The following is an 18,081-nucleotide window of genomic DNA, read 5'->3' on the forward strand; positions in this document are numbered from 1 at the left end:
TGTGAGCCAAAATGTATTCAAGGGGTTGGCTATATGTACTAGATCCACTATTAATGTGGTAATCTATTGTCATCAACTAGACTTAAGTACATAGTTAAAGCTATCACATCAGTACACATTATATAGACTTAAGTAAAATTAAGCACATAGTTGAAACATGCAGACCTGACAATGCATCTTAAGAGAACTAACTTCAGACCAAAGACACTCTCTGTTCACTCATATTCAATGCATAATATTTACTAACCTACTCCTCAAATTGACAGATAAATTATTGTTGGGAGCCCTAGCTACAAATACCCCCCTTAATGCCAGAAACTCATTCAACAAATGGCTCACAAGACATGTGGATTGAATACACACTGCCCCTATCAACTAAACTAGCCGAAAGGAGTCAGCGAGCATATATCTACTACAACCCTTACAAAAAGCATTGATAGTCCAACTGGACATTGAGTCCCTTTGGGTACATGGTATCCAAATTAAAAATACCTATTTGAAGGCAGGAATACTAATATGTGACTCAGCACTTATACTAGCTGTATAGTTATACTTCGATTGCTGCACCATTGTATGTATTTGTTACTTTTGATGATTTTCACTTTGCACTTTTTGCTTTGTAGTTTGTCCCCGTTGGCTCTCCCTAGTTCCGGACGCGCATGCACAGTTGCGCTACACGGAAGCTGGGAGTCTGATGGCGGTGTCTCACGGTGGGGGTAAGTAGGTATTTAAGGTGATATGTTATTCATGCCTTTAAGTGGTCTGAGGACGGGGGATACCCCGAAAACGTTTACTAATAAACGGCTTAACTAACGGAGAGTGCCTTCTTTGATTTGTTGATTGATATATATATATATATATATATATATATATATATAAATATTTATTTATATAAAATGAGGCATCTGTCCTCCTCTGGAAAATAATAACAATTGCTCCCAAATATGTATAATTGGGAAGTTGTTGTGTCGAGTCCTGCTATTTTTATAATATTCTTGGAAAAATATATAATTATAATGAATAGAACATTAATTGCAGCTCTGTGTATAACAGGGTTAATCAATCATATGTAAAAAGTATATGATCAAAGTATACATTCTATGCTACTTTATTATATATTTTGTTGTTACAAACAATCACCTATATTATGAGTTTTGCATTACGGTTTTAACGCTGAAAAAATGCCCATTTCAGAGTAAAAACAGTAATGCAGCCATTACGAGTCTTGTCAGTATAGCTATACCGCAATTATTTTAGCCTGTAACGCAACGTCAATCCCGCCCTCCAAAAAATGACGTTTTTACGTGGGATTTCTATTACAAGTTGTGCTTGTGTTCCAGCCTACACCGACACAATCCATACCGCCATCTGAGAGAAGTAGTTATGAGTTTTGCAAAACAAAACTGTTACACAAAACTCATAACTAAACTGTTACAAAGTACACTAACACCCATAAACTACCTATTAACAAATAAACCAGAGGCCCTCCTGCATCACAAACACGTTATTAAACTTATTAACCCCTATTCTGTCTCTCCCCGACATCGCCACCACTATAATAAAGTTATTAACCCATATTCCCCCACACCCCAACATCGCCAACACTATAAAAAAATATAAACCCCTATTCTGCCGCTTCCCGATATCACTGCCACTAAAGAAAGTTATTAACCCCTAAACCTCTGGCCTCCCACATCACCGCCACTAAATAAACCTATGAACCCCTAAACCCTCAGCCCCCCACATCACAAAAATCTAAATTAAACTATTAACCCCTAAACCTTACAACCCCCTAACTTCTTTAAATAAAATATACAATATCTTAAAATAAATAAAAACTTACCCGTGAAATAAAAAAAGTTAAACTAACAATTAACCTAACTATTAAACTAAAATTAAAATAACTACCAATTAAGGGCTTGCTTCCATTGAGTCGTTAAAGCTACCGAAGCGGCCGACAGCTAAAGTAATTTACGGCTCCATTTTAGTACCAGGTTTCCATTGAAATATTTTGCGCATTGCATGCAGTTGCTCTTTTCGTGTAGCTGTACGTTAACGTTATGTTAACGCTTCCATCTGACGTCGGATTTCTTTAAAAATCAATTATTTGCTAAGGTAACCCAACCTTACGCTATAGAATTTACGTTTAACATTTGTGCTCCTTAGCAGTAATCACCGCTTAAGAAAAATAAGATACACTTATTTATAATACATATTTTTAACAATAATCAAATAATATTTTTTAATATAATTATATTTTCCATAAATATAAGTAATATGTATTGCTGCCCTAGGCATATGTTTATTATTATATTTAAATATATACTGATATTTCTATTAGAATATAAGTTCAACTATTCCTATACATGAGACAACAATAAATATTACTTATAACAATTTATTTCAAAATTAAAACACTTGCATTATCTTGCATTATCTGCAATTTTATAATTTCAATAGACAATATGTCTCAAAAAGCACAATTTTCCACTTTTACACCTAGTTGAGCTGGGTGTAATATTTCTCAATGTATCGGCAGTGTATTAACAGTTTGTGCTTTCATTGGAAACCTGGTATAATTTATCGATTAACGGCTTCTATTACTTTCTATGGGATGTGCCGATATTGAGGTATAATGAGACATTGGAAACAGTTGTTAAACAATATTGCTTCCGACAGCATATTTAACGGCTTGAGAGTGCACGCAAACCTTATTACAGCTCAATGGGAGTGAGCTCTCAATAAACTAAATTACACATTACAAAAAACACTACTAAAAAAATGTAAGTCTAAAATTAAAAAAAATCAAAATACCAAATTACAAAATATAACTAACACTAAATTACGAAAAATAACAAATGAAATTATCCAAAATCAAAACAATTGCACCTAATCTAATAGCCCAATAAAAATAAAAAAAGTCCCCCAAAATAAAAATAAAAACCCTAGCCTACAATAAAATACCAATAGTCCTTAAAAGGGCCTTTTGTAGGGCATTCAGCTCTTTTTAAAAAAGCCCAAACCCTAATCTACAAAAAAAACCACCCAAAAAAGTAAAAAAAAAAAAAACCCTAACACTAACCCCCGACGATCCACATACAGTTTCTGAAGTCCGAACATCCAGGCGGCGAGAAATCTTCATCCAGACGGCATCTTCTATCTTCATCCAGGTGGCATCTTCTATCTTCATCCTGGCGGCATCTTCTATCTTCATCCCGGCGGCGCGGAGCGGGTCCATTCTTGAAGACATCCGGCGCGGAACGTCCTCTTCATACGGTCACTGCTGTTTACTGAATCTTCAATGCAAGGGAGCCTTTTCAAAATGGGATCCCTTGCATTCCTATTGGCTGATTTGATTTTTGAAATTCAAATCAGCCATTAGGATGAAAGCTACTGCATGCACGCACAAGGCGGCTTTTCAGAAACTTGTAATGGCAGCGCTATGGAGGGTGAAATAATGCAACTTTTGTTGCATTCCTTTCGCACTCTCTAAAGCGCAAAACACGTAATCTAGGCGAATGTTTATAAGTTACAATTTCACCCTAGCAAATGGAAATATAAACGGCAGAAAGAGGGAGAAGTTTTACTTCTCCTCCCCTATATAGGTCTTGCAAACTCTCTGATTTTATAATTGCTAAACAAGTCGGATGAAGCCCCAGTGCCTAAAGGGGTGAAACACGCATTGTGGGCATTCAAGTTACATGTCCAGCTGGCTTTCTACAGTATCATTTATGAACCACAGATACAGAAGATTTTTGGAGCTGTGTTGAGCTGCTTTCTACTCACATGTGTAGACGGGGGCGTACATAGCCCCTTAATGACCACAATGTACCCTGTATGTCACTGGTCGTTAAGGGTTTTTTCAAGACATAATAGCACAAGTCTAGCAAGAACACGCTATTAATGCCCTCCCTCCAGCAGGCTTTGTGGAATAGAGCAGTCTCAACGCTGGTGGCAAGACCGCACTATAAAACAATCAAGTCCCCAAAAAAGGCCAGTAACATACAGGGTACGTCGCTGGTCCTTAAGGGGTTAACTGACACCTCAGCGGACGGCGACAAGGTGAGAAGCATGAACTACCTGTGAATGGAGTCTCTGTCTAATCTATATGATGTTGTCTTATACACCAACAGGGATAGAGGCCAGAAGGGTCCTTACCTGTCCCAAGAACGGCGTGATGTGCACTGGCATTCTCCTACTATAGGTACCCAGGGAAGTATTTCTGAGTGAGTACACCATTGATGCTAGGAGTGCTATTATAATTAAATGGGACATTGTCTTGTACACTATCCCCCCATCTTCCGAAAATTGTCTAAAGTGATTGAATTCTCTGTAGCCCTATTGGGAGCTTATCTGCAATTGGTAAAGGGGAATCCAGGGCAATATTTAGCCTTATTTCATTTAGCTCCACTTCTTCCATTGAACTTTCTTTTTTCAACTCATAATTATCTTTGATGCCATGGTGGAACTGATTTCAGTTGTTTTCTCCATACATTTTCCTGTGCTGTAACAGGAGGAACTTTTGAATCTTATTTCTTAGATTTTGTGTTCTCTATTTATTTGTTGAATGATTTTGAGAGCTCTCTGAACTGTTTCATATGTGCACTAAAGTTGATTATTGATTAAAGGGACAGTCAAGTCCAAAAAAAACTTTAATGTTTCAAATAGGGCATGTAATTTTAAACAACTTTCCAATTTACTTTTATCACCAATTTTGCTTTGTTCTCTTGGTATTCTTAATTGAAAGCTAACCCTAGGAGGTTCATATGCTAATTTCTTAGACCTTGAAGGCCGTCTCTAATCTAAATGAATATTTATAGTTTTTCACCACTAGAGGGCATTAGTTCGCATGTTTCATATAGATAACATTTAGCTCATGCACGTGAATTTAACATGGAGAGAGCTTTGATTGGCTAAAATGCAAGTGTCAACAGAACTGAAATAAGGGGGCAGTCTGCTGAGGTTTAGATACAAGGTAATTACAGAGGTAAAACGTGTATAATTATAACTGTGTTGGTTATGCAAAACTGGGGAATTGGTAATTAAGGGATTATCTATCGTTTAAAACAACAACAATTCTGGTATTGACTGTACCTTTAATGGTTAAATTTATATTATGCCTATTTGACTGTAACTAATAGATAGGAATTTCTGTTCACACAATATTTTCCATTTATAGAGTATTCTTAGGGGTGGAGGACTGCCTTTTTTCCTACCCTATACATTTAATTATTTGAAATTAGCTAGTGCTGGATAGGATAGTCTTTATTTTCTCTATTTTATTATACAATTTAATTAACTATCCCCGTGCATCTTTGCCCTGGATATAATTAAACTCAGGGCATTGTTCTAACCAAAGAAATATTAGTTTTTTTTACAGTCATCCCTACAATGAAAATAGTGGATAATTATAAAGTTTCCTAAAGGGCAAACAGATGCATGAGGGGTTGGGGAGGGTGTGATACTGAAAGTCTGCTGTATACTCAGGGACTATTGTGCTCTATTGTGCTCTGCAAAGCAAAAGCAACAGTTGATTACATTTATACAACCAGGCTCCAAGCAGGGGTGATGTGATGATTGATAAATTAATTGTACTTAACTTAGACCCACAGATCTTCTCCAAGTTCTCTGGCTGTCTTCAAACTTGCTGGGCACACTATTACTGCTCCCTTACTCCTTGCACTTGTTGCTCTGCTCATGCTCCACCTCCTCCTCTCTCTTTCTCTCCAGTCATATTCCTTGTGTTATGAGCTAAAGAATGTGACCGGGGCTGACTGAAGGTGATAGGGAGGGAATGTTTCAGCATCGGGGTGGGGTAGCCAGTGAGGGGCCACTGCATGCACTAATGCCTGTCCAATTTAAATGAAACTAGTATTTGAAAAGTTAAAAAAAATAATAATAATAAAAATCCCCACATGTTTCTGTTGCTGTCTCGACACTAGCTGAGTTATTGCGCTCCCCTTTCTGGGCGAAATAAGGCAGTGGCCTTTTTGGCCTTATGGAAGCGCCGACCCTGATCCTAATTATTCCAAATGCTTATAACTCTTGATCAGACCTGCACAGATTTTCAGTGCAAAAGGTTATGGGGCATGGAGTGTAATTTCAGAATCCCAACTAAGCACACACACATATTTGTTTATAACATTTATAGCCTTTAACTTTTTCTTACCAATAAACACTCCTGTTTTGCTTCCACTGATATTCTCTGTTGGAATGCCTGCATTTTCAAATGTCCTGTATGTGCACTCTAGAAGCAGTTTCTGCTGTGGATCCATGGATATACTTTCTGATGCATGTATTCCAAACAGTTCATTATCAAATTCATTAAATCTAGATAAACAAGACAAATGATTATAGAGTTTCTATAATAAGAAAACGTGATACTTTACTATATCTGTGACTATGGCCTTGATTCATATATGCTCGTCAGGTTGCCTCTAAAGCTAGTTGTAAATGTGAGAACATGTTTAACATTTAGTCAGCATTGCTTCACCTGTTTTTCAGAGTACAGTGATAGTGGGCTTCCTATAGTGGGGATCTATAGTTGCGTTAAGTGGCCATTACATGAAGTCTCACACATGAAAGAAGAACCTTTTGCTTTGTGGCTAAAACAATTTCAACTACAAAAACTTCAGTAACATGCTTGATATCTAAGTGTAGACCATTCAAGTCTGTTTATTTATAGAAAAATAGTATTGCTGGAGAGAATAAGAAGCATCTCAGAAACCTCTCAGACCAGTGACGTGCAGTCATAGGAGGCAGGTGAGGGCATATGTTTGTCTTTTGTACATGTACACTTTTAAAAGGATAATAAAGCATTGAAAACTTTTACTGCAAATTCCGTACTTTGTACTTTCTTTCAAGTTTTTAAGCCCTTAACGGAATTGTTTGCAGCGGGTACACCCCTGGAGGTTACCTATTCAAGGAGGTGAAGATTGGCCATACAGTCTGGATGCTAACGCTGTCCTTCCATTTGGAGTTGTCCTCATCCGGATATCAGTCTCCCCCTCACAAGCCGGCCGCGTCCTTTGACGTCATTTTGCAGAGCCCGGGGTGTTTGGGCTGACGCCAGCGCAGCGTGTCTGCGGTCATTTGCTTGTGGGAGTTCGCTCCAAGCTGAAGAGTGGTGATCCGCAGTAGAGCCTAGGAGGAAGGCCTCCAGAACAGCTCTCCACCCAGCGAGCACGAATAAGGCCGTGAAGAGAGGGTAAGCTTTTTCCCTTTTCTTAAAGGTGATTACCAGGACAGCCTTGTTTATTCATACATCTAGGATTTGTGTGTGGCCATTACAAACCAGTGAACATTTCACTGAGTATTACTCTTCACTGCTCAAAAGTGGTACCTACGGGTGTTTTTAGGGGTCTCCCTTTCATTAGGGTATTATTGCAAAAGGCAGGTGAGGCAGCGCCTCACCTGTCCTCTGTGTGTAATTACACTTTTTTTTAATACTTTGTACAAAAAATAAATATATATATTTTTTATTTTATTTTTTATTATTTGTTTGATTTTTTTTTGTATACCCTACCCCTCCAACCCCCCACCACTTCAAAGTGCAAAAGTATTTTTTTTTTACTATTATTCAATATAACTCATCCATATTGCGCAAGGAAGGAGAGGCGCTGAGCCGTTCAGCTGCCCTCCCTTTGCGCAATATGGATGTCTGAGGATATTTTTTCATATGGGAACCGCAGAGACTGCCACCCAGTGGTTAAGTCTCTTAGTTTGCGGCCCATATTGCTCCCAAGAGGCTGCTCTCTAAACGCCTCCGGAGCCCAGCCAATTGACCAGCCAATCAGTGCACTGCTCGTGAGTGATGTCATGGAAGTCACTCTGGACGTCGGGCGGGAAGACAGAGAGTTATATTGCTAGACTGAGAGAGGCAGCGGTGCAATCATGCATCATGGGAGCATATAGTGAGTGACAACCCGGGTGTGGAGTGAACTGTGGTGTCGACTGTGGACTGTGCGGTGAGTCAGCAGCTGAGCTGATCTTCAGTTCTTGGTAAGGAGTCGGACCTTGTTTGGTTTTGTATGCCAGCATGGTCATGGTGCAGATTGCAGAACTCTAACCCTTAATGAACATGTTGTCTTTTATAGATGTCCCTTATAATTACTGCGTGTCTTTCCACAAAGTGCTGCTATGAGGGCAGAATGTAAATTGCTTAATTGTGCAGATAACTGTGGGTTTTTAGTTGATTTACATTCTGCCCTCATGATAGCAGCACTTTGTGGAAAGACATGCAGTAATTATAAGGGAGTTATATAAAAGTTCATGATTTCAGATACAGCCAGTGCTGGATTGGGCCACCGGGTCCGGATGCCAGGAATTTTCCCTGTGGGCTGCTGCAGCTGGGCTGGCTGACCTGTCAAATTACAGCAGCAAGCCAGCATCTATTCCAGCAAAATATGTGCACTGCAGTGTTCAACTTAAAAATGTGGCCGCTACTTTTTTCCCCCTCCCTGATGCCTCCCCCTTTGCTCACATGCTGTGTAAACAGTGAAGATGATAGATCTATGGCTATGCTTTTACTTTTATTACTTTATGACTGGTGGGTCAGTGCAGTAGGAGACCGGGGGGTCACGTTAGTCCTTATGAGGGAGAGAAACTATTTCCTGTGCAGGCAGAGCCAGACTGGCCATAAATTCTTTAGCAGACGATAAGAAGAGCAGAACAACCACACAGCAGTACCTTGTAGTAAGTACCATTGAAGCAGGAAAGTTTTTTTAAAGTTCTTTTTATGTTTCTTGTTCCAGTGCCCCAATATCTATAATCTCTCTCATTGCTCTTGATATAACCTAAAAAGGTTTATGACCTTTTTATGTAAAAAATGCAGCTCTGTTTTTATTGCTTCAGCTAATGTAAGCTTCAGATTGCAGGTGTTCACACTTTCAACACTATATATATATATTATACAAACATACACACATACAGTACATACACAAACTGCAACACCATTTTGTATAATATATATATATATATACACAATTGTGTATTTCTATAGGTGTATATGTAAATATTTTATACAAAATGGTGTTGTTTTGTTTGTGTATATCAATCTATGTTTATGCATTTCTAGCATTACTATTCTAGCTTAGTTTCTCATAAGTTGCAGTGTAAGATAAACACTATTTGTTTTTTTTATATTATTTTATATTTTTAGAACCTTGCACACCAAAATTATTTGTATATAATTCCGGACTGGGGTTAACTGCCTGTGGCTCTGGTGACATCACAGCTTTTTTGGAGTGCTATTTAGCACCCAGGGCTGGATGTTGCTGAGTCACAGGATGTGTACCTGATCCGGTCTTGGAGTGCAGTTCCCTTCCATGTTTTGTATTTTCTATGGGTGATTACAGCCACCTGTGCACCCCTTCTTTGTTCTCAGTTTGTTTGGCTCTGTGAGCTTGCATGATGGTGTGCCTGTGTTAGGGACTCAGGCTATGGAAAGGACCTTGACGTGGTGCCTGAGCTTTCCCATTTGGCCAGATGCGGTGACTAACCTTTCCAGTTGTGATTTTATCTTAGCTGTGAGCTAGCTGGTGAGTGCTGGGTGTTTCTATGTGTTGTATTACTTTTTATTTGTAATCTCCCTTGGTTCTTGCACCCATTCCGGACTGGGGTTAACTGCCTGTGGCTCTGGTGACATCACAGCTTTTTTGGAGTGCTATTTAGCACCCAGGGCTGGATGTTGCTGAGTCACAGGATGTGTACCTGATCCGGTCTTGGAGTGCAGTTCCCTTCCATGTTTTGTATTTTCTATGGGTGATTACAGCCACCTGTGCACCCCTTCTTTGTTCTCAGTTTGTTTGGCTCTGTGAGCTTGCATGATGGTGTGCCTGTGTTAGGGACTCAGGCTATGGAAAGGACCTTGACGTGGTGCCTGAGCTTTCCCATTTGGCCAGATGCGGTGACTAACCTTTCCAGTTGTGATTTTATCTTAGCTGTGAGCTAGCTGGTGAGTGCTGGGTGTTTCTATGTGTTGTATTACTTTTTATTTGTAATCTCCCTTGGTTCTTGCACCCATTCCGGACTGGGGTTAACTGCCTGTGGCTCTGGTGACATCACAGCTTTTTTGGAGTGCTATTTAGCACCCAGGGCTGGATGTTGCTGAGTCACAGGATGTGTACCTGATCCGGTCTTGGAGTGCAGTTCCCTTCCATGTTTTGTATTTTCTATGGGTGATTACAGCCACCTGTGCACCCCTTCTTTGTTCTCAGTTTGTTTGGCTCTGTGAGCTTGCATGATGGTGTGCCTGTGTTAGGGACTCAGGCTATGGAAAGGACCTTGACGTGGTGCCTGAGCTTTCCCATTTGGCCAGATGCGGTGACTAACCTTTCCAGTTGTGATTTTATCTTAGCTGTGAGCTAGCTGGTGAGTGCTGGGTGTTTCTATGTGTTGTATTACTTTTTATTTGTAATCTCCCTTGGTTCTTGCACCCATTCCGGACTGGGGTTAACTGCCTGTGGCTCTGGTGACATCACAGCTTTTTTGGAGTGCTATTTAGCACCCAGGGCTGGATGTTGCTGAGTCACAGGATGTGTACCTGATCCGGTCTTGGAGTGCAGTTCCCTTCCATGTTTTGTATTTTCTATGGGTGATTACAGCCACCTGTGCACCCCTTCTTTGTTATCAGTTTGTTTGGCTCTGTGAGCTCGCATGATGGTGTGCCTGTGTTAGGGACTCAGGCTATGGAAAGGACCTTGACGTGGTGCCTGAGCTTTCCCATTTGGCCAGATGCGTAGACTAACCTTTCAAGTTGTGATTTTATATTAGCTGTGAGCTAGCTGGTGAGTGCTGGGTGTTTCTATGTGTTGTATTACTTTTTATTTGTAATCTCCCTTGGTTCTTGCACCCATTCCGGACTGGGGTTAACTGCCTGTGGCTCTGGTGACATCACAGCTTTTTTGGAGTGCTATTTAGCATCCAGGGCTGGATGTTGCTGAGTCACAGGATGTGTACCTGATCCGGTCTTGGAGTGCAGTTCCCTTCCATGTTTTGTATTTTCTATGGGTGATTACAGCCACCTGTGCACCCCTTCTTTGTTCTCAGTTTGTTTGGCTCTGTGAGCTTGCATGATGGTGTGCCTGTGTTAGGGACTCAGGCTATGGAAAGGACCTTGACGTGGTGCCTGAGCTTTCCCATTTGGCCAGATGCGGTGACTAACCTTTCCAGTTGTGATTTTATCTTAGCTGTGAGCTAGCTGGTAAGTGCTGGGTGTTTCTATGTGTTGTATTACTTTTTATTTGTAATCTCCCTTGGTTCTTGCACCCATTCCGGACTGGGGTTAACTGCCTGTGGCTCTGGTGACATCACAGCTTTTTTGGAGTGCTATTTAGCATCCAGGGCTGGATGTTGCTGAGTCACAGGATGTGTACCTGATCCGGTCTTGGAGTGCAGTTCCCTTCCATGTTTTGTATTTTCTATGGGTGATTACAGCCACCTGTGCACCCCTTCTTTGTTCTCAGTTTGTTTGGCTCTGTGAGCTTGCATGATGGTGTGCCTGTGTTAGGGACTCAGGCTATGGAAAGGACCTTGACGTGGTGCCTGAGCTTTCCCATTTGGCCAGATGCGGTGACTAACCTTTCCAGTTGTGATTTTATCTTAGCTGTGAGCTAGCTGGTGAGTGCTGGGTGTTTCTATGTGTTGTATTACTTTTTATTTGTAATCTCCCTTGGTTCTTGCACCCATTCTGGACTGGGGTTAACTGCCTGTGGCTCTGGTGACATCACAGCTTTTTTGGAGTGCTATTTAGCACCCAGGGCTGGATGTTGCTGAGTCACAGGATGTGTACCTGATCCGGTCTTGGAGTGCAGTTCCCTTCCATGTTTTATATATATATATATATATATATATATATATAATATATATTTGTGTGTGTTTATGCATGTATATATATATATATGTATATGTTGTACATGTAATCTGTGGACATTATGAAATATAGGGCTGCTCTGCAATTTTTCCAGGGCTGCTTTTTATTCCCAGTCCAGCCCTGGATACAGCATGAAGTTTAAAAAAACGTTACAATTTCCAATGTGCCTTATTATCCCTTTGCATAACTTTCTCTTGAGTGTAAGCTCTGTTCAGCAGAGGACAGATTTGCATGTATTCTTTGATGTGACTGTCAACAAGATTTAGAGGCATATCTGTTCAGCCTAGGCAAAGTAGGCTACAGCAGCCCATGCTGATAGTTAATTTAAAGATTATCTTTAGCTCATGTCTCCCTTAAGCCAATAATGTAATGAAAAACTCAAGTTACTCAAGAAATCTAGCTGCTAGTAACTTCAGTTGTATCAGAATTTTATAGATTACAGTGTTCCATTTGAACCCCACATATGTTATTTATGTATATTGTCTCCCTAATGCTAGGTTGTTATTTTATTTACCCCTGGTATCCCTGCTCATTGCAGTACTGACTTGAGGGCAATTGTATGCTTATTCTGCATCAAGATAAGACAGACAATGGGCTCCATGTACTAAGCAGTCAGCGAGCTACCCGCAACAAATCTCGCGTCAAAACTCGCAAACTGATATGTACAAAGTCGTCAACTATGTTCAAACTCGCATCTTTAAAATTGCGAGCGTACTTATCCGCCAAACCTCGCTACCTCTCCATTTTTCACTGTAATTAGACACATTTGACCACCAACTCGCCAAAAACGAATGTACTAAAAAATCTATTTGTCCGCTCGCTACAATTTCCGCTCCCACCTCGTTAGACATATATAAAAGGCAGTAATATCAGCATTGTACAGAATAACTGGCGTCTAATTTGTCTCTCATTTCCATGTACATAAATTGCGCCAAATTTGTCGACTGTAATTAAAGAGTAATCTATATTTTAAATTTGTATTGTATAGTTGTCAATCTTTATAATTATTTTTATATTAATATTTATATATTATCAGATCCAGATGAAGCCATATCCAAATTGTAAATAAATATTACAAAAATAACGCTCTGTTATCACTCTTCAAAAATTTTTGAACAATAATAAAGTTGTTTAGATAAGTTGAACTTTTATAGGAGCAAAATTCTATTCCCGCGACTACTATGATGTTCGTGACACCTTGCATGTCACGTGTTAATAATTGGCCAGACAATTCAACTGAAAGTTAAGTACATCAGCTTAGTCGCGGCGAGCGAGGCGTCAAATTTATCAATAATCCGCCACTGCTCGCGGCGGGCTAGACTTGTCTATTTATTGGGGGATTATTAGTACATAGTGACAGCGGACACCATTCCGCCCGCGGCGAGTAACTGCGAGTTTATCCGCGTCTAAAATGACGGATGAATTGACGGCTTAGTACATGGAGCCAAATATGGTTGCATATTTTCAGTGTGCTTTAGCTAGTACAGGAATTTGTGCTCATGTAAAATCAGGCATTGACATTAATCAGTCATGATGTCAGCAATCTGCATAGCATTGCTTCTTGTGAACCCCATATGCTTGTGCTGTTTCCAGATTACCTGCAAGCTGCTATATTACATCATACTATTATGTCACACACAGAGATGTAGAACTGTATTTCTAAGAAACTAATAGGAGGTGCTAGTACATTTTTCCTGTTACTGCTATCACTTTCCCTGTGATCAGTTTGTGAAATGGAAGTCTATGCTGTTTCATAGTGAGATTCACATGTTAATGTATCTGCTGGAAAGGAAAGAACTAAAAACCATGATGTCAGTGTAAAAAGGAAACAGCATTAGAAGGGAAAGGATGTGTAACTGAATCAGCCTTTGCATACATTTTAGCTGCAGTTAGTTTAATGCTGTTTATCTGATCTCAAATCATCATTAGGACTTTTTACCCCTTGATCTTCCTGTTTTAATGAGTATAAAAAAGTGCATTTGAATACACAGAATTTGGTTAGGGACTGTCTGGAACTGGAAGGGATATGGTGGATCAGCAGCACCTGCTGAGTGCCGGGACCGAGTCGGGTGGAATATGCAGGCGCCGGTGGGGACAAACACAAGCCTTGCTGCCTTTCACAGTACTACCCTGTGCAGTAATAAGTATAGTCATAAGTATTCCCCCTCTGTGTGTGACAGTACTACCCTGGGCAGTAATAAGTATTCCCCCTCTGTGTGTGACAGTACTACCCTGGGCAGTAATAAGTATTACCCCTCTGTGTGTGACAGTACTACCCTGGGCAGTAATAAGTATTCCCCCTCTCTGTGTGACAGTACTACCCTGGGCAGTAATAAGTATTCCCCCTCTCTGTGTGACAGTACTACCCTGGGCAGTAATAAGTATTCCCCCTCTGTGTGTGACAGTACTACCCTGGGCAGTAATAAGTATTCCCCCTCTCTGTGTGACAGTACTACCCTGGGCAGTAATAAGTATTCCCCCTCTGTGTGTGACAGTACTACCCTGGGCAGTAATAATTATTCATCCTTTGGGTATCACATTACTACCCTGTGCAGTAATAAGTATTACCCCTTTCTATGTAACAGTACTACCCTGGGGCCTTAGCCTAGCCTAATAGCCTTAAATTTAAAAGGCTTTTAAATTTTAAGGCTATTAGGCTAGGCTAAGGCAGCAGTCACAAAAAAATGTAAAGAACAGAATTCTAATCAGTGAGCTGAATTTAATATGGGTGGTGCAACTGCTTTCCAGAAACCCTTAAAAAAACAAAAAACTTTTTGTAGAAAGGCAGCAGTCACAGTGACACTTCCATTTTGCTTAGAACTAGCACAGCATTAGCAATGTGTTTCAATCAAAGGAAGACTAGTTTTTGGATGGAATCTACTACTTGATAAATTTATATTAATTTCATAAGGTCAGTGACTGACCTTATGAAATTAATATCAACTTATCAAGTAGTATATTCCATCCATAAACTAGTCTTCCCTATGAAATGAATATACATTTTTAAGTAGTAGATTCCATCCAAAAACTAGTCTACCTTTGATTGAAATACATTGCTAATGCTGTGCTAGTTCTAAGCAAAACTGAAGTGTCACTGTGACTGTTGCCTTTCTACAAAAAGTTTTTTGTTTTTTTAAGGGTTTCTGGAACATTGCACCACCCATATTAAATTCAGCTCACTGATTAGAATTATGTTCTTTACATTTTTTTAGTAGTAAGGGGCTGAACATTATGGCAACAATCTATAGCACATCAGGGACAAGGCACTGGCAGATAGTGACTGCTACTGTAACTGAAGCTTGCAATGTCTTCTAGGAATTACTGGACTGGCAGTCTATGGGTTACAAAGTAAAAACTGAAATCTGATATAGGCTGCTCTGCTGCTGATTCTCCAAGAGCTGTTGATTAAACTTTGCAGGCTTTTAATCACAGAAAGTTATAGTTGTCTGAAAATGCATGTCAGTTCTCTTTATTTATCATAAATACAGATTTCACACGTTAGCCTTGTGATTTATGTCTGTGTGCTTGATGGGTATTTCTGCTAACTACTGTCGTAAGAGTCATTATAACACTCTTATCACAAAAACAACAAACATGGAAAGTGTTTAGGCTTTTTATTGAAGAATATATTAATGTTCATTTTCTACACAACATTTTTCTTTTATGTTTCAGATAGAACATACAATATTAAAGACTTTTACATTTTACTTATGTTATCCAATTTGCTTTTTTCTTTTAGTATCCTTTGAAAAGCATACCAAGGTAGGCTAAGGAGCAGCAATGCACTACTCGGAGCAGCTGGTGATTGGTGGTTGTGCATACGCCTCTTGTCATTGGCTCATTTAATATGTTCAGTTAGCATCCAGTTGTGCATTGATGCATGTCCTTCAACAAAGGATAACAAGAGAATGAAGCAACATTATTAATAGCCTCACCAGCCTCTGAACTCACCGCACGTCACTGTCTCAGACAGAACAACAGGGTTTTTCACCTAAACATCTGGAATTATTAAAGTCTATTTCCCAGTGAAAGTCTTGTAGTCTTGTCTCAATGCAGATCTGACCGGTTTTAATTTTCTTCCATTTTTATTTCACTTTTCAACAATAGTCTTTTGTGCATATTTTAGAGTAGATAGTTCAATAGTAGGTGTTTTTTCCCCATTTAACAGTTGTTAAATGGTTGTAGCTCCTTTGATTATAATAGAGGTGAATTTGCATTTCATGTCTGTTATGAGGGATGGGTACAAATCTCTGAATTACACAATTTTACAGCTATGATGTTGCACAATTTTTTTTCCCGATGAGATATTAGTTTCACAAACAAGTTTTATTGAATCTAGGCCTATGGCCGTAACATGTATAATAATTCTTATATTTATTATACTCATTGTTCTCTGCAACTCAATGTATATTTTTACTGAATGTTTCAAGTGAACAAATCTCTGCATGGAAACCAGGTAGACACATACATTTGGCGGAGTATATATATATATTCCTTTAGATATGTAGGTATATATATATGTATTTTACATGAACATTATCATATGTATATAAATATATGTATAAATAAATATATATTTAAAGGGACAGTCTACACCTTGATCATCTTAAAGTCTTACCTTATATACTCCTGTACCCTTTCTGTATCATGCAGCAGGAACAGTAAAACATTTTTTTTTTTTTTTAAATGAATATCGTTTCTGGCCACTTTGAAATGGCTCATCACCACCTTTACTTTGATATACAGCTGGTAAGGTTTGGAATTGTCTGGCAGTAGGACAGGTACATTGAGCTATTTTGAATAACCAGAATAGCCTCTATATGTATAATCCCTGTCCCAGGATCTACTAGCTAACCAATCTGCCAGTCTTTTTGTATAGTGGATATTGCTACGAAATTCATCTATCAGTCTCCCTGTGCTGAGCATATTTTTTTGACCTCAACACCGGAACTACTTGCTAATCAGACTGCGAGACATTGTCCAGTTTTGTTGGCGCACAAACAAATGTCCCTGTCTTAGCATCTGAATCAAACGATCCACAACTTCGCTATCACTGAGACACAACCGCTCACACTTGGAACACTTGGATCACAGAGGAATTCTGTATATCTAAAAAATTGGAAATTTAGGGTAGACATACCCGTTTAAAGTTCTTTCTGGAGTTCAGCTATTACCATCTGGGACTCTAAACCCTTAATAAGGACTGTATTCATAGAAATTGTAATTGTATCAGGTACCATATATTATCATGATCTATTTTTAACTTGCAAATTACACCTAATTGTTTCAGCTATTTTTAGCTGCACTGTTAGTTTCTATATATTTAAACATTTGTATCTAATTTTTTTATATATTAAGTGTATTAATTGTCTACTATTTGATGCCGGCATCTTCTTTTAATTTATTTTTTGTCTGTCATATTAAATAACCATTTTATGTGACATATTCGCTTTTGCATATATTTCAGATTATTACTTCATTTACATGTTATAGCTACAATTCTTCATTGTAATCATGTGCATTTAACCACATCATATTCATGTGCATTTAACCACATTTTTATACATATAGTACTTCATACACTTTAGAGTATATCTATACCACTTGTTTCTATGTGCACAGACACATTGCTATATATTCTTCTATGTGCACAGACACATTGCTATATATTCTTATATGTCTTTAAATCTCTTCAGCTGTATAGCACTATCCCCATACTTTTTATGAGCCACTTTGAAATGGCTGCCAAGCTCAGCCCACTGATGACATCCTGATCTGGCTGCATATTGTGTCCAATCACAAACGGCTCACTAGTTGGATTCAACAGACTGCCAATATTATTCATAAGAGTGCTTAGATGCAGCCCAGATTATGATGTCATCAGTAGGCTGAGCTTGGCAGCAATTTCAAAGTGGCCAGAAACAATATTCATTTTAAATAACTTTTTTACTCTTCCTCCTGGGCTAACCCGGCATGAATTAAATTTGATTGCGTTCAAACAAACACGTTTACTTGTAACTTACTTTCGTACACAAAGAGCTGAGAAATACCCCATATCGCTTGCGTGCTACACTTAGCACACCCCTTGGAATCTGGCTCTTAGTTGGGGATTACAACAAGTGGAGCTTTAAAAATCCCTTGAGTGCAAGCGAAATTAGCGCTTCACTGAGTAATACCAGCTCACGCTAATGTGCGCTGGTATAACAAGT

General features: G+C 39.1%; 1 protein-coding gene across 1 annotated transcript in view; it reads right to left on the bottom strand.

Annotated features, from left to right (window-relative positions):
• LOC128661431 (probable polyketide synthase 1) overlaps window positions 1-18,081 on the bottom strand; it is a 165,368-nt gene that overhangs the window by 92,787 nt on the left and 54,500 nt on the right. Inside the window, exon 4 of the mRNA XM_053715685.1 lies at window positions 6,170-6,330. Coding sequence (XP_053571660.1) covers window positions 6,170-6,330 — 161 coding nt within the window. The remainder of the gene's footprint in view (window positions 1-6,169; window positions 6,331-18,081) is intronic.

The sequence above is a fragment of the Bombina bombina genome, chromosome 5 (assembly GCF_027579735.1).
Source record: "Bombina bombina isolate aBomBom1 chromosome 5, aBomBom1.pri, whole genome shotgun sequence".
NCBI lineage: Eukaryota > Metazoa > Chordata > Amphibia > Anura > Bombinatoridae > Bombina > Bombina bombina.